This window comes from Schistocerca americana, chromosome 2, assembly GCF_021461395.2.
Source record: "Schistocerca americana isolate TAMUIC-IGC-003095 chromosome 2, iqSchAmer2.1, whole genome shotgun sequence".
Taxonomy (NCBI): Eukaryota; Metazoa; Arthropoda; class Insecta; order Orthoptera; family Acrididae; genus Schistocerca; species Schistocerca americana.
Window position 1 is genome coordinate 590,760,527 of NC_060120.1, and position 22,694 is coordinate 590,783,220.

The 22,694-nt window shown below is 38.3% G+C and overlaps 1 protein-coding gene across 1 annotated transcript in view; it reads right to left on the reverse strand.

Moving 5' to 3' along the window:
- The window catches only part of LOC124591436, a 312,247-nt gene that overhangs the window by 177,128 nt on the left and 112,425 nt on the right, over window positions 1–22,694 (reverse strand). The window contains exon 7 of the mRNA XM_047131731.1: window positions 20,607–21,333. Coding sequence (XP_046987687.1) covers window positions 20,607–21,333 — 727 coding nt within the window. The remainder of the gene's footprint in view (window positions 1–20,606; window positions 21,334–22,694) is intronic.

Below are 22,694 nucleotides of genomic sequence, written 5' to 3' on the forward strand. Positions count from 1 at the left end.
GGCTTAGCAAGAATATGAAAAATTTCTTGATTGCAAATCAAGACAGTTACAAAAATCAAGTGACTAAATGTGCGTTTCAATCTGTCAGTCTTCTTCTTCATGCATGTATTTTCACCAGGGTGGTAATACAATAGAGACCTCTTAGCCCACATAGTCCAACAACTAAACTGTTCCTCTCTCTGGACAAATTATTTATGGTCTCCCACCTGGCTTAACGGTTTATACATTAGCACAATTTAGGTTTCATATTGTACGATGACACTTGCAAAACATGGGCTACTGTACCCCTGAATCCTTTGCAGTCCTTCCTGAACGCTGATATTTCATTTAACATAGAAATCATCAAACTTTCCTTCAAACTCTGTGGTATCATTCTTCAAATAAGTCATGAGATCAATGGAAGTAAAATATCTCCCTCTAGTAACAGAGAGTAAAACCTACTTCTTGCCATTGGAGCAGGGCCATTAATAATGCATGTGCGTACATAATAAAATCTAACATAAATGTTGTGAGGATTAAATGTATACAACTTATCAGATAACCAACAATAGGCACCAAATGGAACTCCCTACAGATTAAAACTATGTGCCGGAATGAGACTTGAACTCAGGACATTTGCCTTTCGCGGTCAAGTGCTCTACTGACTGAGCTACCCAAGCACAACTCATGACCCATCCTCACAGCTTTATTTCCACCAGTACCTAATCTCCCACCTTCCAAACTTCACAGAAGTTTTCCTGCACAGGAGAACTTCCTGGCAGATTATAAATGTGTGCCAGACCAAGACTCGAACTTGGGACATTTGCCTGTCAGGGACAGAAGAACCACCATGAAGTTTGGAAGGCAGGATATAAGGTACTGGCAGAAGTAAAGCTGTGAGGATGGGTCCTAAGTTGTGCTTGGGTAGCTCAGTCAGTAGAGCACACTTGTCTGCTTGGAAGTTTCATATCAGCACACACTCTGTTGCATAGTGAAAATTTCATTCTGGAAACATCACCTGCTTTCACCGTAAATACAAATCATGTCGACTTCAGGGAAGTGTTCTACCTTGGCACTGTCCTACTAAAATGTGTCACATTGAGGTGTACACATGGACGAAAAAACAAAAAGATTCATTGAATTGTTCTACATTTGCCCGTTAAAAATACAATTTTTTCCTACGTGAAAACACACTATACCCTTTGTGAAAGTACTTTGTTCTGTGTTAATTGACAATATAATTTCTCTCGGAGCTGTAAAACTTACCAATCCTTTGAATGTAAAGGTTTTATACACTGGCATAGAACTTTACCACACTTTAAGGAGAAGGGCGGGAGGGGAGGGGGACTGAATTTCACCAAATACCAGCACAACAGCTCTCGAAGCACTTAAATTGAGAATGTGATGGGCTTTTGTCAGGCAATCATAGCTCATGTCATGTAATCTTGCCAGCTAGTGACGGCAGATATTCAAAACAGTACACGTAATGCAGTCAGCCTATTGCAACGTGACTGTTAAAGCAGTATGAAGACATAATATAGGAAAGGTTAATGGTTTAAACTGAGATACGTTCAGTATTGCTACAAGAAAAACTAAGCATTCACATGGCTTTAGAGCTTTGGCACAACTTTTCTTGTTACAGGCATTTGCATAATTGACAACTGGTTTTATAATTTCAGCTTGCCCTGCAAATCCCTGCTCATGGAGCTCCCTCACCGTTGTTTTAGTGTCGACAGAGTTTGCGAGCGTGACATTCAGTTCTGCAGTGACTTTTTGCGGCTGTCATCCACTTATTTTTTGTTGCAATCCTCTTCAATGACCATCTGTCATGATCACTCAACATACGATAACTGTACGGGATATAAATCTTCGATACAGTGCCTCTTGAAACACTGAACACTTCAACTTCCTTGGTTACAGAAGCACCCCCACATGAACACCAACAATCTGCCCACGTTCGAATTCACTTCGATCTGACAATCAACTCACAACCACACATAACACAGTTCTGACCACAACTGACACTTGTAAGAGTGTATCTGACACTTGCAACATATTGAGAACATTGCACAGGTTCTGCTTGTGGTCAAATACAACAGCGCAACCTACATGCTTGGCTAGCCACTGCATTTATGTTTAAGCCTGCATTTCTCTTAGGGTTTCCATCACACATACACACACACACACACACACACACACACACACACACACACACACACACAAACGTGCACACATGTCCATGATGTTGCTGTGTCTTGTTATATCAGCTGCGTAATTCACATCCTGATTCTAATAAAAAATTTTAGTCAGTTCATGGAATCCACATACAAGAAATGTGCCAATGTAGCTTTTGAAAAATATGCCACTTAACTTTTCAGACCAAGATACACAGCTTGAGTTTCAAATATAGCAAGAATTGAGGACTTTATTATGCTCAAAAGTGTGTAACATTGAAGTGACAAATAATGGGTGTGTTTAATCATAGGACTGGGTCCAGGGCTGGCCAATGGTTAGGGGTGCATCAGAGGTGAGATATCTCACGTGAGCTAAGAGACCCAGTACAGATGCCATCTATCCTGAGTAGATCCCTCCTGAAAGGAATGTGTGCTTTGTGTCAAGAGTCAGGATGCAGCAAATTTTTGAGCAGCACTGTGCCATCAAATTTTGCATCACACTGGACATGTACTACAGAAGCTGTGAGGCGTACAAAGATAAAGCCATGTCTAGAACACAAGTTTTAAGTTGCATAAATATTCGAAGATGGCCAGTATCAAATAAAAGGTGAAAAACATGTTAACATCCAACATCAAACTGAACCAGTGATAACATTTCTGGACACCATATTTTCCCAGGTGCTGTGGGCGTGTTAATGCATGCCAGTCTGCCTTTGCCCTCATTGCTGTGGACATGTTGACTTGCTTCATTCAAACAAAATAGGTTTTCATGTCAATGACTCGCATTCAAGTTCACGCATGTTTATCTGGGTTCACAACCAAGGATCAAACACATGTGGTGCTGTTTGCAGTAACATGTCAAAACTGCAAGAGAACGTGAATTGAGGAGAATGTTTACGTCACGTGATATACAGCTTCATAGTGTAAAACTCAGAAGCAGCTTGAATGTTTATCATCTGCAGTTCCAGAGGCATGCTTGAGATGAAAAGAAAAAGTGACAAGAAGACAGGCAGGGGGAGGAGGAGAAATGTGAAATGCAATTATGACAGTCTTTTACTATTTAGTGGGATGTGTTTTCCAAATGTCTTAGCAAGGAAACACCTTGAAATTAGCGTGCTAATTTGTAGGTGGGCAATTCACCCAAAACAGAAAGTCATAATTTATGTCATGTTTTCAGCTTACCATATGAATAAAAATTACTAACCAATGTCAATAAGAGGAAAGATGACAAAAGCGATCTTTTCTCCAGACAAATAATTGTGCCAATAAACTCATGCTTGGCATCTGAAATGCCACAACTATGTATTTGGTACTAGGGAGTGGGATATGATAACACTGAGTACGTTCTGTTATTTAGAAGTTATAGCTAATTGTCCATTTTCACAAATGGTTCAGACACAATAATATTTTGGCTTTGAAAGTTTCAAAGGGATACGTTTACTAGGTTTATGCACAGGTGAACATATTACTACATTTCCAATATCTGTTAAACAAATGTCCTGGGTTTGAGAGTTTTTATTGAAAAATTATTGTGCAAGCAAAATAAACGAAAATTTCGACACTGTGTTTATTTTGTAAGTTATGTAAAGTATAAAATTTTAAGCATCACAACCACCATTCAACAAATGCTGTAACCAACACTAAATGAGGCAGAAAACTACAATGACTCAGCTGCAGATAGTTATCTATCTTCGGTCGCTCATGAAGTTATTCAACACTGAAGAAATACTTTAACAAACTACTAAATAGGTTGATGAAAATTGTGTCTTTGTCGTTCTGTTTATACAAATTTTGTAGTACAGATACTTAATATGTGCTTCTTCAGTAGGAGTTCAGCCTGATAAAGTCTAAAGTACAAATTATAGAGAAGGCACCTAATATGTCGCATTCAGTAGTTATTACTGTGGATCACAATTGATGCTGATTTGACGAAAGTGATATCGCAAAATGTCCATATATATTTTTTTGATCACCCAACTTAGTAGGATGCTTTGTGGACCAAAAAAGTTCAAGCAAACCACAATAAGGATGGTCCTCATCACTTACAGGCAACATAACAAACAGTATAATTTGCACCCTATTAATCAGTAGCAGACAACAAGTGCTGCAAGAAACATCCAAATAACTCCAAACAGATTTATTTATTTCTTGAATTATAGCAGTGAGAAAAACAAGCACAACAGCAGGATTTATGATTGGGTAGCAAGGAAGGAACAGCAAACAAATGAAATGAATGTGAAGAGATACATCACTTACCACAGCCTGCTAAAATCATATAGATACGGCCAATAACCCTGTAATTATTTGCGAAAAGATCAATTTTAACATCTCTGATTTTATCATTGGAGAAACTTCAAAGTCAAAACTAACACTGCATGTAAACTGAAGGAGGAGCACTGCTATTGGCTGCAGCAGGACATTAAGTGGAATCGGCGGCGATGGGCGAAAAAGTGTACCGGATCGGGATTAGAACCTGGAATCTGCCTCACGGACAACTCACCCTCCCACCGAGCGCCATCTATCTGCAGTCTCTGTCCATTACACTCCTGTTCACTACTTAGAGATTGCCACAAGAGGTTGGACGTATTTTATGTGTGCTTTCACACTGAAGAAAGAGGATCTATTACCCAACCAGGATTATCAGTTATTTGAATTCATGGTGTCTGTTACTTTGAAAGAATAGACGCCACACAAATCCTGCAGCAGTGTAGTGTTTCATAGCTACGGGATCTGTGTGGCATCTGTTCTTTCGAAGAAACAGACACCATGCATTCAGATAATCAAAATTAACAGTTTAAATACATTTTATGGCCAGTATATCCAGTTGCCTCAGATGCTCCAGAGATATTCAGCACAGGACAACACAGGCTCTACTATGCTAACTCAGTATTTGATAACAATACACTCCGTACAGGTGGCCAGATTAGGTGATAAAGACTCAGTGCTCAAAACTGTGTTGAATTTAGTGAAATATACTGAAAAAATGGATTGCTGAGTGCAAATGGTGTGTGCAAACTTAATGCCAAAGGTTTTAGCAGAGAACACACAAGCAGCTGAGATGAGATTTTTTAGAACAGTCCAGGGAGTAACAAGAAGAGACAGATTTAAGGAATTGATAGTTTAAACGAAAACATTAAGGAATACAGAAAAGAGTGGAAATAACATAAAGAAAGGATTCCAAAACAACTGCTGTAGAACATCCCTAAAGGAAGAAGGAATATTGGTAGACTGATGAGAAGATGGATGGATTAGTAAGTAACAATGAATCAACTGCTCTAATTCTTGAGGACGATGAAGAGGACAAGGAGGAGGAGGAAGAGGTCTGACAACCAGTGACAAGGCTCAGGTTTTCGAATATGTTCTAGAGATCAAAAGGAAAAGAGGTGAGTGACAATATGCAGGAGTTCTTTAATGTCTGAGGATTAAGGACTGACTCACATGAAGGAAGATTACTACATTACAATAAAAGGTATTTATGAAATACAAAGTGGCAATTCAGCTGCAACCACCTTAGAGTCCCTATCTGGCTTTTCTTTGTGAAATAAATGTAAGTGAAAATACACAGTGTCAAGGTTACACATACACTAATATAGACTATAACAATGTATTGGATTGTTTAATTGTGGTTTACTTCTACAAGTACGACAATTCAAAAATATTTTCTGCGTTTGCCGGCGGCAGTTAGTACAGCGTGCGCATGTGCTTAACTGCTTTGTTAACGTAAACACATATCAGTAGTGATGCAGACGCCAGAGCATAAAGTGTTTTGTGTACTTTCTCTCGCTGAGCTAAAAAGTCGAGTCACACTGGCATTGTTTTCAGCATGAGTATGGAGTGTGACCAACCGACAATATTCCCAATTACTTAACAATCAAGAAGAAATGGAACAAGCGGCTTTGGGAAAATATAGGAGTCTGCTTTCAATTGAGAGAACTAATCCATTTGTTGCTTGGCCTCCTACAAGCCCAGAGATTACACAACTTCATTTTTCTCCATGGGGATTTATCAAGAATCTACCGTACCAGATGGAAGTTAATGATATACCAGATTTGCGCCATGCATTTGTGCAGCTGACACAAATATTACACCTACTATGCTGTAAACCACTTGCAGAAAAGTATAATACAGATCAGCAGTCTGTCGCATCACTAATGGTGCACATATCAAGTTGTATTATGTGTATAAAAACATAAAAACAGTCAGAGTTACCATACTTGCAGAGACATGCTATCAATAAATATCTCAACTATTTCTACATTTTATATTACTACAGTGTGTATAAGGGGACAAGAAAAAAAAATTCCTGGATTTTTACTGGATCTTCCAGTTCAAAACACATTTTTTCCCATGAAAAAATGAACTTCTTCCAAGGTGACAAAACACTTTTTCCATGATAAGCGACAGTATAGTTTCCTTCAGAGCAGTAAAAACATCAATCCTTTAAATGCTAAAGGTTTTATACACCAGTGTAGAACTTCCCGGCAATTAAGAAAACTAAAATCGGCAAGGGTAAAAGAAAAAAGGGGGGGGGGAGGGGAGGGAGACGGAGGGAGGGAGGGAGGGAGGGAGGGAGAGAGAGAGAGAGAGAGAGAGAGAGAGAGAGATCTTTTGATGTGCAGCAATATGTACATTGCATATTTTCATATTACGATATGCTGCCTATTTTCATATTACGAAAGTATAAATTCGAATTTCGGCAAACACAGCACATACATTTCTGAAGAATTGAAATAGAGATTGCAATGCGCTTTTGTAAGCCAATCATAGCCTATGTCACGTGACCTCACCAGCCGATGACAATGAGTATTCAGAGCATAGAACACGTGATGTAGTCAGCCAATAGCAACATCACTGTTAAGTAGCAAGAACACACAAACAGGTAAAGTTAATGGTTTAAATTTATGTACATAGTGTAGCGACAAGAAAAGCTAAGCTTTCATGAATAATATTGATCTTCAATAATAAGCTACAAGAGAAGCTAAGCTTTCAAATGTAATACTGGTATTTTTAGTGTTTGTTGCATTTTTAAGATACATCACACAAATGTGCCAGTAAAATTTTGAACAATGATATTAATGTCTGATGTTCTAGGTTCGAAATGATTCCAAGTGGTTTGTACTCAAAGTGTTAAGTTTTCAATGAGAGTCAAAGGCTCTGTGATTTAAGAAATTCATTGCACATTATCACACATAACATAATTCGTCTTGTGTAAAAGAAAATTTCCTTTGAAAATAATGCTTTTCAAAGAACTATTTGCAATATTTTCCCGCAACCTCTTTGATATGGGTTCGTTTCAGCAGGTTTCATAGAGTGCCAGAAAACAGGTGTTACTGCATGTGGGCAGTTACGATGACGTAGGAATCCCGTATTTTCGAACACGTATACCGGTAGCATTAAGAGTTCTTACACAATGTCAAAAAAGAAATAGGACATCATAGGATACTCCGAGAGCACAGGAATTTCGTAATACATACTGAAATGCATAATTCGGCTTAAAGGACACATTCATCTGTCCATATTTGCAATGCAATAGATGTATTGCAGTTCACTTCATAGCTCCCAGCCACAGAAATCCGTTTTGTTTTCATTTGATGTCTGGACTGTAAATGAAGAGAAAGCAGCAAAATCACTAAATGTAAACATGGGTCACTACCCCCCTCCCCACTTCAACCCAGACTGCTCTGCGCATGTGCGAATCTGGCAGGTAGGTACCCCAAAAAAATGTTTCTGGGTAGTGCGACTGCTTCTTGCTTCTGCTGTAGCCATACATCAGGTAGCCAGAAGCGGAAGGTACTACTCATATGCAATTCAACTGCGCATGCACAGAAGCCTGCTGGCAACTGCTCAAAACGAACTTAATGTAAACAGTTATGACGTCACGCTCATCGTAAGTAGTTGGCTGTTATGAAGTATTCTATTGTTTTTATCCTAAAACCTTTGACACATTTTGCTTTAGGCAGGCGCTTGTGTGTGCAATGTGTTTTGTTGTTACAAATGACGCATTTCCTTTGCAACCTAAGTTTTATTTTGGTTTTATCCTGTTGTTTACATTATATTGCTGCAGTATTAGTCTGTAGTAGTCTTTGTTAAGACTATCAGTTCTTACCAGCCAAAATTATAAAAATTTATCTCAAGACTAAAACAATGAAAAATTCCCAGAATTCTAAAAATTTCCCGGGCTTTTACAGATTTTCTCCTGAATAAAAAAATTCCTGGGTTTTTCCCAGTTGTTCCAGAGTGTATACACCCTGCATTATAAATTCAACCTAGACACACGGTATTTCTCCTTTTACGAAGGGGTAAAAGCAATCTTCCTCATCTGGTCTTTAAACTGGACATTCTGACTGACAGATCAGTACATAAGCAGTTATCTATAACAGTCATGCTTTGTAGAGACAAATAAATGCATCATGAACAGTTCCCCCCCATGTCATGTTATTGGCAACAGATCTTAAACGTAATTGTTGTGTTCTTTCTCAAATTCATCCTTCATTGTGGTGATTAAATTAAAAGAATACAAATAAATCTCTCTATTACGTCGAACAGCCTGAGTAAGTTAAAGAGCATTTTGGTCACAACTGCAAATACAAACATGTTACTTCATCTATACTGGGAGCTCCAAGACATTATGTTCGTTGTGCTATTATTTGTACATAATGCTCCAAACAGTGTATTTGTATATGTACGTACTTTCTCAGCAGTTTATCTAAGAAGGTACTTGATGATGACCGAGATGGTGGTAACAACAATGACCTAAATGGTTTAACACTAAAGCAGTATTTCTTTTCTTTGCCATGACAACAATCACAGTTTTAGTAATATGATGATACTGATAAACTGTGATTCAGTGACAGGGTGATACCACAATTCCTTTATCAGACTTTTATGATTTTTCCTGTTTGACACAATTCTCAACAACAGAAAAATGTTTACTTGTGTTACATTACATTGTATATTGAAGCATATCTATACAGAGTGTACATTAATTGATGGAGTAAACATATGCAGTTGAAAGTACACGACACTAGAAGCAAAAAAGTCTAAGAAAATGTAAGTTAACTCACAAACCTTACAACGGATCTTTGGTTAACAGCCACTACTGATGACGTCCTGTGTAAACACCACATGCTAGTACACGGCGTAGTCGTCATCTACAGTTTCGAGGCTTTGAGATGTAAACTGAATAGATATAACAGTACAGTACATAGTCAGAGTGCCCCTCATGTCACTTGTTCACAGTGCCTACGTTGTGTTGTTTGATTATTAGTGGTAACATAGGACATTTCAGTAATGAGGAGTAGGTGGACATCCATTTCATGTATGGTAGGGCTAATGACAATTCACAGGAGCCTGCATGCTTGTACTAAGAAGCATACCCTGCCTGATAGCACACCAAGAGTCATGTGCATCAATGCCTCCAAGAAACTGGGTGCTTTGCATAGACTGTGAGAGCATGTAGGCCTTCACAAGTTACACCTGTGCTTGAAGATGTGGTGCTGGAAACACTTGAACACTCTCTAGTTGTCTCGACAAGGATACTTGCCACACATATGCCTGGAATGAGACAGAATAGTGTTTAGAGAATACGCAGCACAATGCAATGTAGCCCACATAACATACCAAATTATTACTGAAAGTGTAGCCTGCTGTGAATCTGGGAGGAAAGTAGATTTTAGCTCTCACATTGGCACAGCTAACACTGGCTACTGGGCCGAGCGAGCTGTGTACAATATGTTACACATACTCTCTATGAATTTGAAGAAGTGCTACTAAATGTTAATTGATCTTCATATTTAGCATAACAAATTCTATGGCTAACACAACCATACTGTTAGAATTTCAAATCAACAATTTCAATACATTCAGAGGTATAAAGTTTTACCTAAAACACACAATAACTGTGCTGGCATTGTGAAACTGTGTTAGGGACTGTAATGTATTCATCTATAGTATCAATGAAACTACAACCAAGAGGATAGTTTCATATAATCTAATTTTCTGGAATTTTCTTTAGTTTCATTACCACAGATTCCTGACACAGTTAAAAGCACTTGAGAAAAGTATTATTTTATCGGGTTTTGGAGAGAGAGTGTGAATGGCAGGCATACATATAGTGAGAATATGATAATTTATCAACACTACATAAATGTTATGTGTGAGAAAGTAGTTGTGTAAAGGGGGAAATTGTGACATATCTCCACGTGAGCTTAATTTTGTAAAAGGTAGCCGGAAGGGGTATTGAGTATTAAATTTATTAGTGATTTATTTTGTGGAAAGAAATCATATTTTGTTTTTACTAAATTTTATATAGTTTCTGAATTTTGAGATTTTTGGTCTAAGTTACTTGTGGTATACTGATTGGCTGATGTTAGAAATACCATGAATATAGAAGTGCTCGAGATGATCTGATTGGCTGCTTACCACACTAGCCAATCAGAATTCAGCATTTCCCACATATTTGAGTAGGGCTTTGTGCCTTAGCTCTATGAATCGAGATAGTCACTCGGGAGCCATCTTCTGTCAAACACCTATGTTAAGCTGTGCTGATCAAATTTGTACAAAAATGAACAAATTCACATGTTTGATCAGTTCTTGTGTCATTGACGAAAGGCGACTACAGTATTGTGTATTTTAAGAAAGTTTCAGCTTTACGAGTCATTTATTTTAGGAGATATTCATGTGCAAACATTTTATGCTGTACGTAAGTTCCATGTGGCGTGTTTTGTGCAGATTACGAGACATTGTGGCAAGTACTTCTTTGCACAAAGCCTACTGAGTGACTGAATGGATTAACTCACAAGTTGTAATGTATCAGTGAGTATTTAGGATGTTCAGAATATCAGGCGGGACTAAATATTTTCTTGCTGCTTTCAGGTGGACCATGTAACAGAGACAGTCAGTAACATTGCATAAATGATCTCAGGATATTAAATATGGACTTGATAGCAATTTCGTGTATTTTAAAGATGATCAATGAACTCACCAGAAATTTCAGACATTTTTTCAAACGAGTCATGCATTAACCCCAAACAAGTAAGTTTAGTGTCTCCGAGGGGCAAACTTTGGTTCTAGATTAACATTCTTTGTCTGTGGATGCAACACCAAGCTGTAGGCAACGCCAACAACATTTTATTTATAGATGACGCAGGGTACACTTGTTATGGAGTGCTTAATTATCATGTTTAATTATCATGATTCTCACCTAGGCTCCAATACATATGCTGTGCACATGTCTCCACAGCAGACACACTTCTGACTGAGAGTATGGTTAGGGGTACTAGGTGACCATTTTTCTGGGTTGTACATATTATCAAACAAACTCAGTGGACAGAATTCCCTTTGGTTTCTGCAGCATAATCTTCCACGATTGCTTGAGTATGTTTCCTTACAGCAATACCAGAGGATGTACTACATGCATGATGGAGCACAGGCACATTTTGCAGCTATGGTGAGATGACATCTAATGTGCTGATACGGTCAAAGGAGGTTTGGCGGAGGAGGACCTGTACCATGGCCTCCAAGATCACTTGGTCTAGGACCTATGCATTTATGTGTTTAGGGCCATCTTAAAGGTGTAGTGTACATCACTCCGGTTAACCCAGTTGCTAAAGACCTGTCAATGCTTGTCAAGAATTTTGTGATGATCCAGGCATGTTCAAAATGATTTGAAACTAATTGTAGCGACAGGTACAGGCCTGGGTAGGTACAAGGACGACACTTTGAACACCACCTTTAACTATAAGTACAGTCAGGAAGCTGTTGTGCCCATTCAAACCAACTGCACTTCTACCAAAGTATCCCCAATCACTTTTCTTAATGTTGAACAGTATTGTTCCCTTTAACCAACTGGGACAACATTTACACACAAACAAGTTAGTGGTGGTTGGTAACAACAAAGTCACAATTACCTCACAAATGGCTCATTTGCAGACCTATGTTTATTGAGACACTTTATTTCTGGTATTGTGTACTTTCAACTGTATGTGTTTACGCCATAATTATGATACAGCCTGTATAGCCTACATTCAGAGGGCTGGTTCTCAGATCAAAGGACAAAAACTGTATTTCCCTTCCAATGTGCTTGCAAGACCAAACCAACCACCACATATAACTGCTTTATTTCTTTTGAATGATGTGGTAACATGTCATTTTATGTCACTGATGAACAAAAGCTTGGAAAATAACTCTAATACTGTCATTATTCTATTAGCACGCCCTTATTTCAGAGGAGTAAAATATTACAACTGAATAAGAAGGAAGTAACTGTTTACTACAATATTTAATGCACTACATGTTCCATTACTTAATTTGTATATAAACTTTACTATCAGTATCTATATACTATTGAAAACAATACCAATGATCATGTAAACTGATTCAAATTTCTAGAGTTCTGAATAGCATACTGGGTACATCACTCACAGGGAAATATATCAAAAGCATGAGGATATGCAGGTGGTCCAAAATAATGTTCACACAGTCCACAGCTGCCATGGTGCCTTCGATTACCAGCACGGGTCCCATGGAAGCCAAGGTGAATGATCTCCATAACATAGTACTGCCGTTATCGGTTTACGTCCACGGTGTGAAGCATGTTTAGAGTACCTCTTCACCTAGATGACGCATACCCTTACACGGGCATTGACATAGTGCCACCACTATGACCAGGCTTCAAAATAAACTTCGTGTAACCCACTAAAGTAAATGCACAGTCAACATTCTAATAAATTATGTATCTGAATATGTTTATAAATTTTTCATAGATTTAGGAATCTCTAACCACTCTGCATTATTCACTGAACTACCAAAGACAGAGAAAGAAATTTCATGTAAAAAAAAGACATATGAAAAGGAACTTCAATGAAAACAATTCAATTTCATTTAGAAATAGGTTATGACAGGTTGAATGACCTTACAACTGTTGTATTTCGAATAATAGTAACTTTGACAATTTTTTAAGTAGCTTTCTTGAAATATTTAATGAAACTCTTCCACTTGAAACCACATGCAAAAAAACAACTAATAAACTCAAATTGATAACCCAGGGTATAAAAATTTCTAGTGCCAGGAAAAGGAAAATCTACAATGAACTGAAATATAACAAAAACAGACATTTGAATGAGCATGTTAATAATTATAAAGGTATAATTTAAAAAGTTTTGAAGGCAGCCAAACAAATGGCAAACGAGAAGTTCATTGTACAACATAAAAGTAAAACAAAAGCAAGGTGGTCTGTTGTCAAATGAGAATTAGCTGTTAGTCAGTAGTAATGAGATATCTATGATTAAAGCAGGTGATAGCTGTATTGTAAAACTGGCTCAAATATCAGTGTGTTTAAATGAATTTTTAAATGTGGCAAAGTCAGATGCTAATGTAGCAGAGTATCAGAGTAAAGTAAGTCCCTTTGGAATCCACCAAGAAGCTGAATATCTTATGGATTTTTAAAAAAGTCACAATAAAGGGTGTGGAAAATGTTATATTATCATTAAATATAACAACTCTGCCGGGTGGGATGGATACCCACTAAAGAGATTAAAACAGTGTATGGCATAACAGTACCTCCCCTAATTAAAATATTCAAACAGTCTTTTGAACAGGGATGCTTGCCCAATGTTTTGAAGTATGCCGAAGTCAGACTTCTGTTCAAGAAAGAGTGGAGGGAAGACATGGCAAGCTATCGGCCTATTTCTATTCTTCCAGTGCTGTCAAAAGTGTTAAGAGAAAGAAGCTGCAAACCACATCAAAAACTTTAGTGTCAAAATGATTTTATTATAAGTAATCAATATGGATTTCAATCCAGAAAAAATACTCTGGATGCAGTGAATAACTTTATTGAAAAGACAGGCAAATCATTGAATCAAAGGAGTAAAGTTGCACATATCTTCTGTGATCTCACAAAAGCATTTGACTCCATGAACCATGACTTGCTTATCTACAAATTAGACAAATATGGGATTAAGGACAAGGCTCTCAATTGGCTACCATCATACTTCCACAACAAAATCAAAGGGTAACTCTCACCTAAGATGCAGTGAATTATTATTCTAAATGGAGTATGGTATCACTATGTGTGCCTCAAGGCTACATTTTGGGACCAATCCTGTTTTAGCTGAAGATGACGATGCACAAAAAGTTCTGAGCTCCATCGTGAGCATGTTGGATACCTTCGAAAGCTGGTTCTCGTTAAAAGGGTTGAAACTGAACGTTGTAAAAACCCATGTGGTACATTTCAAAATGAAACATTCAAAACATTTGGAACTTAAAACACAACATAACAATCAACTTATGAAAGAAGTTGACACGGTCAAATTCCTGGGACTAAATATGGACAAGAACTTAAGCTGGAAAACACATATTGAGTTTCTATTAAATAAACTATGCAGTTTTGCATTTGCAATGCAAATACTAGCAAATTCCACTGACTTGAGTACACAAAAAATTGCTTATCATAGTTATTCTGAATCTATCTTTAGATACGGGATAATTTTCTGGGTAAGTTCAAGTAGAATGTCTCGAATACTGAAACTGCAAAAGAAAATTGTCTGATACATGTGTATTGCACAGCAAACAAAACAAATCCTAACTGTTCCCTCCATATACATTTATGAAATTATAATCTTCCTCTACAGCAGACAAAAATTGTTTGAGGAGAATCATTTTAACCACACATATAACACAAGAAATGAAAATAATTATATGCTACCCAAACACCAGTTGAAATTATATGCACAGACTCCGCACCATATTGGGACGACAAGATATAACAAGTTAATGAGCAAAAACATATTTCATATGAAGCCAGAAATTTTAAAAGACAAGTCTACAGCAGATTCTGTGGGATAAATGCTGCTATTCAATAGACTCATTCATAGAGGATTAAACAATAATATGAGCAAGGGGTAATTGAATGTTAGATTTTATTGTAAGTATATATAACGAAATTGTATTATTATTATGACGCTGTTTGTTAACATCAGCTGTTCTTCGTTTGCGGTGAAATTTTACAGCAATTTTGGCATGTCTCCTGTACCTGAATCAAATAATTTAGATTATGTATGTTATGAGACAAATAAGCACAATTCACAATTCATATCCACTGATTCACAGCACAATCTCAATGACACTGTGTCACTGCAATTATAACTGACAATGTCACTGGGTCATCATAAGAACATGTGCAGTTCGTCTGCTGTGGAACCCCATGATCAACAATATGTGCTGATGATGTGCTCCAAAGCACTTGTACCTGCACCAGCACTGTATCATGTAGCCAGTTCTGCCACATATTGCTGCCTACACTGCTTTTCAGAGCAAGCAAGCCTCTGACCCTCTGTTCTGTGAGAAGGCACCTCGCACCTACTTGTAGTTTCACAATTTTTTAACCTTTTCTCATAGATGCTCACTACAGTAAAATGTCAACAGCTGACCAGTTCCACCATTTCCAAGATGCTCATTCTCAGTCACCCAGTCTTAACTATCTGCCCTTAGTCAGTCACCTCTGTCAGTGGATTTCCTCATTTGTTATAGTCATTAGAATGAATCCCTATATGCTTCTGCTCGAATTATATAATTTCCTTACTGAGTTGGATGTTCACAATGCCATCAGGTGGCAGTCAAGCTCTTGCTAGGCAGGTCAGAACATTTTGGCTCTTCAGTGTACATGTAAATTACTGCCCACCTTTCCAAACTCCACTGGACAATCTCTGTTTCCTCAATGGAGTAGTAATGTACCGTTCAAAATGCCAAAAGTATTATTTTCTGCTTCACTTAAGGATTACTATAAACTGTGCCTCCTGAATGTAAGTACAGATTGAACTTCCTGTCTCTTTGTAATACGAACAATGATCTGAATTGAATTTTTCATTTCATATAGCAGAACCATGGACTTTACCAATGGTGGGGTGGCTTGGGTGTCTCAGCAACATAGACAGCCGTACTATAGGTGCAGACGCAACAGGGGGATATCTGTTGAGAAGCCACACAAATGTATGGTTCCTAATTGGATGATTGACTGATCTGGGCTTGTAAAATCAACCAAAACGGCCTTACTGTGCTGGTACTGCGAACAGCCATAATGTTTCCCAAGGGCATGCAGCTCAACTGTATGGTTAAATGATGATGGCATCCTCTTGAGTAAAATTTAACCTCCAGAATACGGCCTCCATTTGGATCTCCGGGCAGGGACTACTCAGAAGGATGCCATCATCAGGAGAAACAGAACTGACACTCTACATATTGGAGTGTGGAATGTTAGATCCCATAAGCAGGTAGGTTAGAACATTTAAAAAGGGAAATGGATAGGCTGAAGTTAGATGTAGGTGAGATCAGTTAAGTCTGGTGGCAGGAAGGATAGGGACTTCTGGTCAGGTGAGTACAGGGTTATAAATACAAAATCAACTAGTTTATATGCTAACTAGTTCCACAGATGATGAAGTGATTGAAAACGTGTATGACGAGATAAAAGAAATTGTTCAGATAGTTAAGGAAGATGAAAATTTAATAGTGGTGGGTGACTGGAATTCGGCAGTAGGGAAAGGAAGAGAAGAAAAAATTTTAGTTGAATATGGACTGGGGGAAAGGAATGAAAGAGGACACCGCCTGAAAGAATCAAGTACAGACAATAATTTAATTATTGCTAACACCTGGTATAAGAATCATTAAAGAAGATAGTACATGTGGAAGAGACCTAGATACACATTGATTTTATAATGTAACAATACCAGAGAAGGGAAGTTGCTACTCACCATATAGCGGAGATGCTGAGTCACAATAGGCACAACAAAAAGATTCACACATTTATAGCTTTCGGCCATTAAGGCTTTTGTCAGCAGTACACATACACATACACATACACATACACACACACATGCACACACACACACTCACGCAAACGCAACAATGTACACACGTCTGCAGTCTCAGAGAGCTGAAACTACATTGCGAGTAACAGCACCAGTGCATGATGGGAGTGGCGACTGGGTGGGAGTAAAGAGGAGGCTGGGGTGGGGAGGGGGAGGGATAGTATGGTGGGAGTGGCGGGCAGTGAAGTGTTGCAGTTTAGATGGAGGGCAGGAGAGAAACTGCGGAGGGGGAAGGGGTAAGTAGCGGAAAGGAGCGAAATAAAAATAAATTAAAAGACTGGGTGTGGTGGTGGAATGACCGCTGTGTAGTGCTGGAATGGGAACAGGGAGGGGGCTGGATGGGTGAGGACAGTGACTAACGAAGGTTGAGGCCGGGAGGATTACGGGAACATAGGATGTATTGCAGGGAAAGTTCCCACCTGCGCAATTCAGAAAAGATGGTGGTGGTGGGAAGGATCCATATGGCACAGCCTGTGAAGCAGTCATTGAGATGAGGGATATCATGTTTGGCAGCGTGTTCAGCAACAGGGTGGTCCACTTGTTTTTTGGCCACAATTTGTCGGTGGCCGTTCATGCGGACAGACAGCTTGTTGGTTGTCATACCTATATAGAATGGAGCACAGTGGTTGCAGCTTAGCTTGTAAATCACATGACTGGTTTCACAGGTAGCCCTGCCTTTGATGGGATAGGTGATGTTAGTGACTGGACAGGAGTAGGTGGTGGTAGGAGGATGTATGGGACTGGTCTTGCATCTAAACCATAACCTCATGACTTACGTTAGAAGGTTGATTAAGGAAAAGCAAACCTTTGTTTATAGCATTTGTAGACTTCGAGAAAGCTTTTGACAATGTTGTCTGGAATAATCCCTTTCAAATTCTAAATGTGGCAGAGGTAAAATACTGTGAGCAAAAGGTTATTTACAACTTGTTCAGAAACATGATGGCAGTTATAAGAGTCGAGGGCCATGAAAGGGAAGCAGTGGTTGGGAAGGGAGTGAGACAGGTGTGTGGCCTATCTTCGATCTTATTCAATCTGAACATTGAGCGCGCAGAAAAGGAAACCAAAGAAAAATTTCCGGTACTAATTAAAGTTCAGGGAGAAAGAATAAAAACTTTGGGGTTTGACAATGACATCATCTTTCTCTCAGACAGACCAAAGGGCTCAGAGGAGCAGTTGAACAGAATGGACAGTGTCTTGAAAGGAGTATATAAAATGAACATTAACAAAAGCAAAACAAGGATAACAGAATGTAGTTAAATCAAATCAGGTGTTGCTGAGAGAATCAGATTAGGAAACGAGACACTGAAAGTAGTAGATGCGTTTTGTTATTTGGGCAGCAAAACAACTGATGACTGAAGTAGAGAGGACATATAATGTAGACTGGCAATGGCAATAAAAGAATTTCTGAAGAAGAAAAATTTGTCAACATCAAATACAGACTTAAGTGTTAAGAAGTCTTTTCTGGAAGTATTTGTCTGGAGTGTACCCATGTATGGAAGTGAAATGTGGGCGACAAACAGTTTTGACAAGAAGAGAATAGAACCTTTTGACATGTGCTCAAAGAAAGATGCTGAAGATCAGATGGGTAGATCATGTAACTAATAAGATGTGAACACAAATAGGGAGAAAAGCAATCTGTGACACAACCTCACTAGAAGAAGGGATCAGTTGATATGACACATCTGAGACATCAAATGATCAATTTAGTATTAGAGGGAAATATGGGAGGTGAAGCTCATAGAGGGAGACCAAGAGATGAAGACAATAAGAAGATTTGGAAGGATGTGAGATGCAGTAGTTATTTGGAGGTGATGACGCTTGCACAGGACAGAGTAGCATGAAGAGCTATATCGAACCAGTATTTGAACTGAAGACCACAACAACAACAACAACAACAACAACAACAACATCCGTAGAATTATTTTTTTATTTCAGAAATGAATGCTGGAACCACTCAACAGAAAGATTACTCCATTACCAACAAGGAAGTAGAAGCAATGTTGGCAAAATAAATTGACAACGGACCTAATAAGAGCAGAACTGAAATAATTAAAGACTATAAAGTCTACTGCTTGAAAAGGAAGGAGACTAAGAAAAAGTCCACTTACAATATTTTTAGTCACCTTAATGTTTACAGTACAGGTCATGATCATGAAAGAAATGACATTAGGCACACATGTGGAGATATTGTCTTGTTATTCATTTTATGCAAGATCACAATGCATTTTTCACTTTTTTACTAGTAACACACAGATAATGAATGTCTTTCATTATGTGACAGTCTACTAATGACGGATAGTGCCCAAGCCTCCACACAAATGACCTTCTGAATCAACAATACAATATTTATTGATGCAGGTTTATAATGTCATTTTCTACATCTACATCTACAGTATGCAAACAACTGTGAAGCGCATGGCTGAGACTATGTCCCATTGTACCAGCCATTAGGGTTTCTTCCCCTTCTATATACGTATGGAGTGCAGGAAGAATTATTGTTTAAATGCCTCTGTAATTAATTTAATCTTGTCCTCTTGATATCTATGCGAGCAATACATAGGGGATTATAGTATACTCCTAGAGGGATCATTTAAAGTTGGTTCTTGAAACTTTTGCAAACAGGCTTTCTTGGAGTAAGTTCAAAAATCTGACAGTTTAGATTCTTCAGCATCTTTGTGACACTCTCCCAAGGTAAATTAAACCTGTGACCATTTGTGCTCCCATTCTCTGTATATATTCAATATCCCCTGTTAGTCCTATTTGGTATTGGGTCCCACACGCTTGAGAAATATTCCATAACACGTCACACAAGTGATGGTAAGCAATGTTCTTTATAGACTGATGGCATTTCTCCAGTACTTACCAATAAACCAAAGTCTACAACCTACTCTATTTATGACAACCTATGTGATGATTCCATTTCAGATCCCTACAAAGTGTTACACCCAGGTATTTGTATTTGTTAGCTGTCTCCAACTGTGACTAACTGGTATCAAAATCATAGGATACATTTTTTGTAAAGTGGACAATTTCAGATTTCTGGACATTTAAAGCAAGTTGCCAATCTTTGCACCACTTTAAAATCTTAATCAGGATCTGACTGAATATATATGCAGCTTCTTTCAAGACAGTATTTCTTTGTAGATATCTGCACCATCTGCAAAAAATCTGACGTTGCTACTAATACTGTCCGCACTGTCACTAATATACAATATGAACAGCAAATTGAACACAACACTCACATAACTCCCAGAGATGGAGCACCAACTTGGATTGTGGAATGATAGGGAAATAAATAGGCTGTGCCATTTTCAGAGGAACTGATCAGCCTTTAGCACATAAGCTTTAGAAACTGTTTGTGAAAACCAGATCTGAATGGCCAGATAGAGATATGGACTCCACTTTTCAATGATTTACACAACTGCTCTACAACTTAACCCTTTGACTGCTCTGGACGTGTTAACGCACGCGCCTTTGTACCTGTCCCTGTGTGCTATGAACATGTTTATGCGCACCACCAGTACCGCACGTTAACACGTCCAGAGCAGTTAAAGGGTTAAAATGAGGTTACTAAAATGTCTCACACACTTACCTGCTTGCTCTGTTTCCGTCCTGTTGTACGTTGTTACGGTGACCACTGATTCGGGTGGTCTTGTCATGGTAGTAGAAGATAACCTGTTTTCATTAGGCATATGTGATGTATCTGATGTTTCACGACTTGAAAAGTTCACAGATAAACTGTTAGCACTTTGTGAAGTCTGACCTTCTGGTTTACGACTAAACCCTTCATTACAAACAATGCCTATGGGTCTAGGACACAGGACATTCGGCAGTGCTTGGCGATCATCTGACTGCACATTAGCACAGTTTGTTGAGTTACTAGCATCAAGTGTTAAAGTAGACCTAACTCCACTTGAACCAACTGCAGCAGGTGTATGGCTGCATTTCCCTAATGATGAACTGGAACTACTTGGACAAATTCTGCAGCACATGCTGACATTTCCAGTGCTGCCCTCGTGGAAGCAAGGACACGAGTTGCTCCTTGCTTGGCTGTTGACAGCTCGAGCCCCATTTACATTGGAAGCACTTGAATTAGAGGAAGAATCTACTGCACTAGAAAATCCCCTAGTTGATTTTCGGGCTTTGGTCTTTGAGGTAGTAGCTGTTGTACTACTACTACTATTTCTCACAGTCCAATTATTGTCTGTACTTGTAGCTGTATTGTTACATGTGCATCGATTTGTACTGTTTGACGTCGCTGCATTGTTAATGGATCCACTGGTTTCCTCTGCCTCCATTGGGTCAGTTCCACGATCAGTCTGAAACAGAAATGCAATATTATTTTATAAATAGTCTATTGGTTTCCTTCAAGTTATGGAAGGGGTAAAGTGACATAACTGCCATTATATAATGTGCACAATGAAACATACTTACCTGTTTTACAACAAGTATTCAGAACAAAACTGTTAATTCTGATTTTAACATCTGTTATGAAACTTATATATCTAGTGCCTATTAGTCTTCTATTATTAATTAGGCTGGCTTAGTTCCCCAAGTCACAAGATTACAAATTGCTTCAAATTTTCATCTATTACCACATTTTCCTGGAGATTTAATTCTGAAGCTCTCATTCAAGCAGTTAAAATAGAACACAACAGTTTTCCCTGGTATATGCAACACCCTTACAAGACAAGAAACAGGAAGAGAGATGCAAGTGTCTGTCTCTCATGTGTTCACAAAATCACAATTTACAATGATGGTAAGTTGTTGTTAAATAATAATAACAATAATAATAATAATAATAATAGAGTTTTGAACCACATTTGCAAACTATTATTCATAAAAATTAAAACTACTGCTTAATTGTTCTCCATATACTCACAATCAATCTCACGATGATAAAATCATACTGGTCCTAACAACGCTGTACAAATTTGATATAAATTTACTTGACACACGCAGTCCTACAGCAATCACTCGAAACCAATACTTGCATTCCCATGCACATTAAGACAGTGGACTGTTCTGCAGGTGGTTATCCAGCAAGGACTAAATACATAAAGGTGTGAATCATTATTCTATAGTCTAATTAGAATTATTTGATAGTTGACGTCTGTCACTTGCTACTAGTGTTGCCACATTGGCTGCAGGTTACAGCTCGGTTATAGATGACACAAAAACAAGGTGGGTCACTTCACAAATGCTGTTAATGTATAATGCAGCGCAAGTTGGAAGTGGCTGATGCGAGGTACGACAGAAAAGTGAGATGCTATGACAACAACCGATTTTAAAGGATCTATGACTGAACTACCGCAAACGACATGTTTCATAGCCCTGAATTCAAACTCGTGTCCTAACCTAACCACACTCACGTGATGTGAATTGTATCTGAGAAAACAGTAGTCAACATCCAGCAGAAGAACTAAAATCATGATCATTTTGTTCATGGTGATTTAAGCTAACCTCTACAAGCAAACTCACGACATAAAAATTTCAGTTTCAGCGCTAAAAAACAAATCGTAATTTTTCGCTATCATTCACTGGTTACCTGAAACTATTCTCACACTGGCTACACAAACTGCCACTTTATCAACTGATGAGCAGTCCTGGTTGGCACTTGGTTGTAGATTACAGACAATACAGACAGATTCCAAATGAAAAAACAATGATACATAGAAAA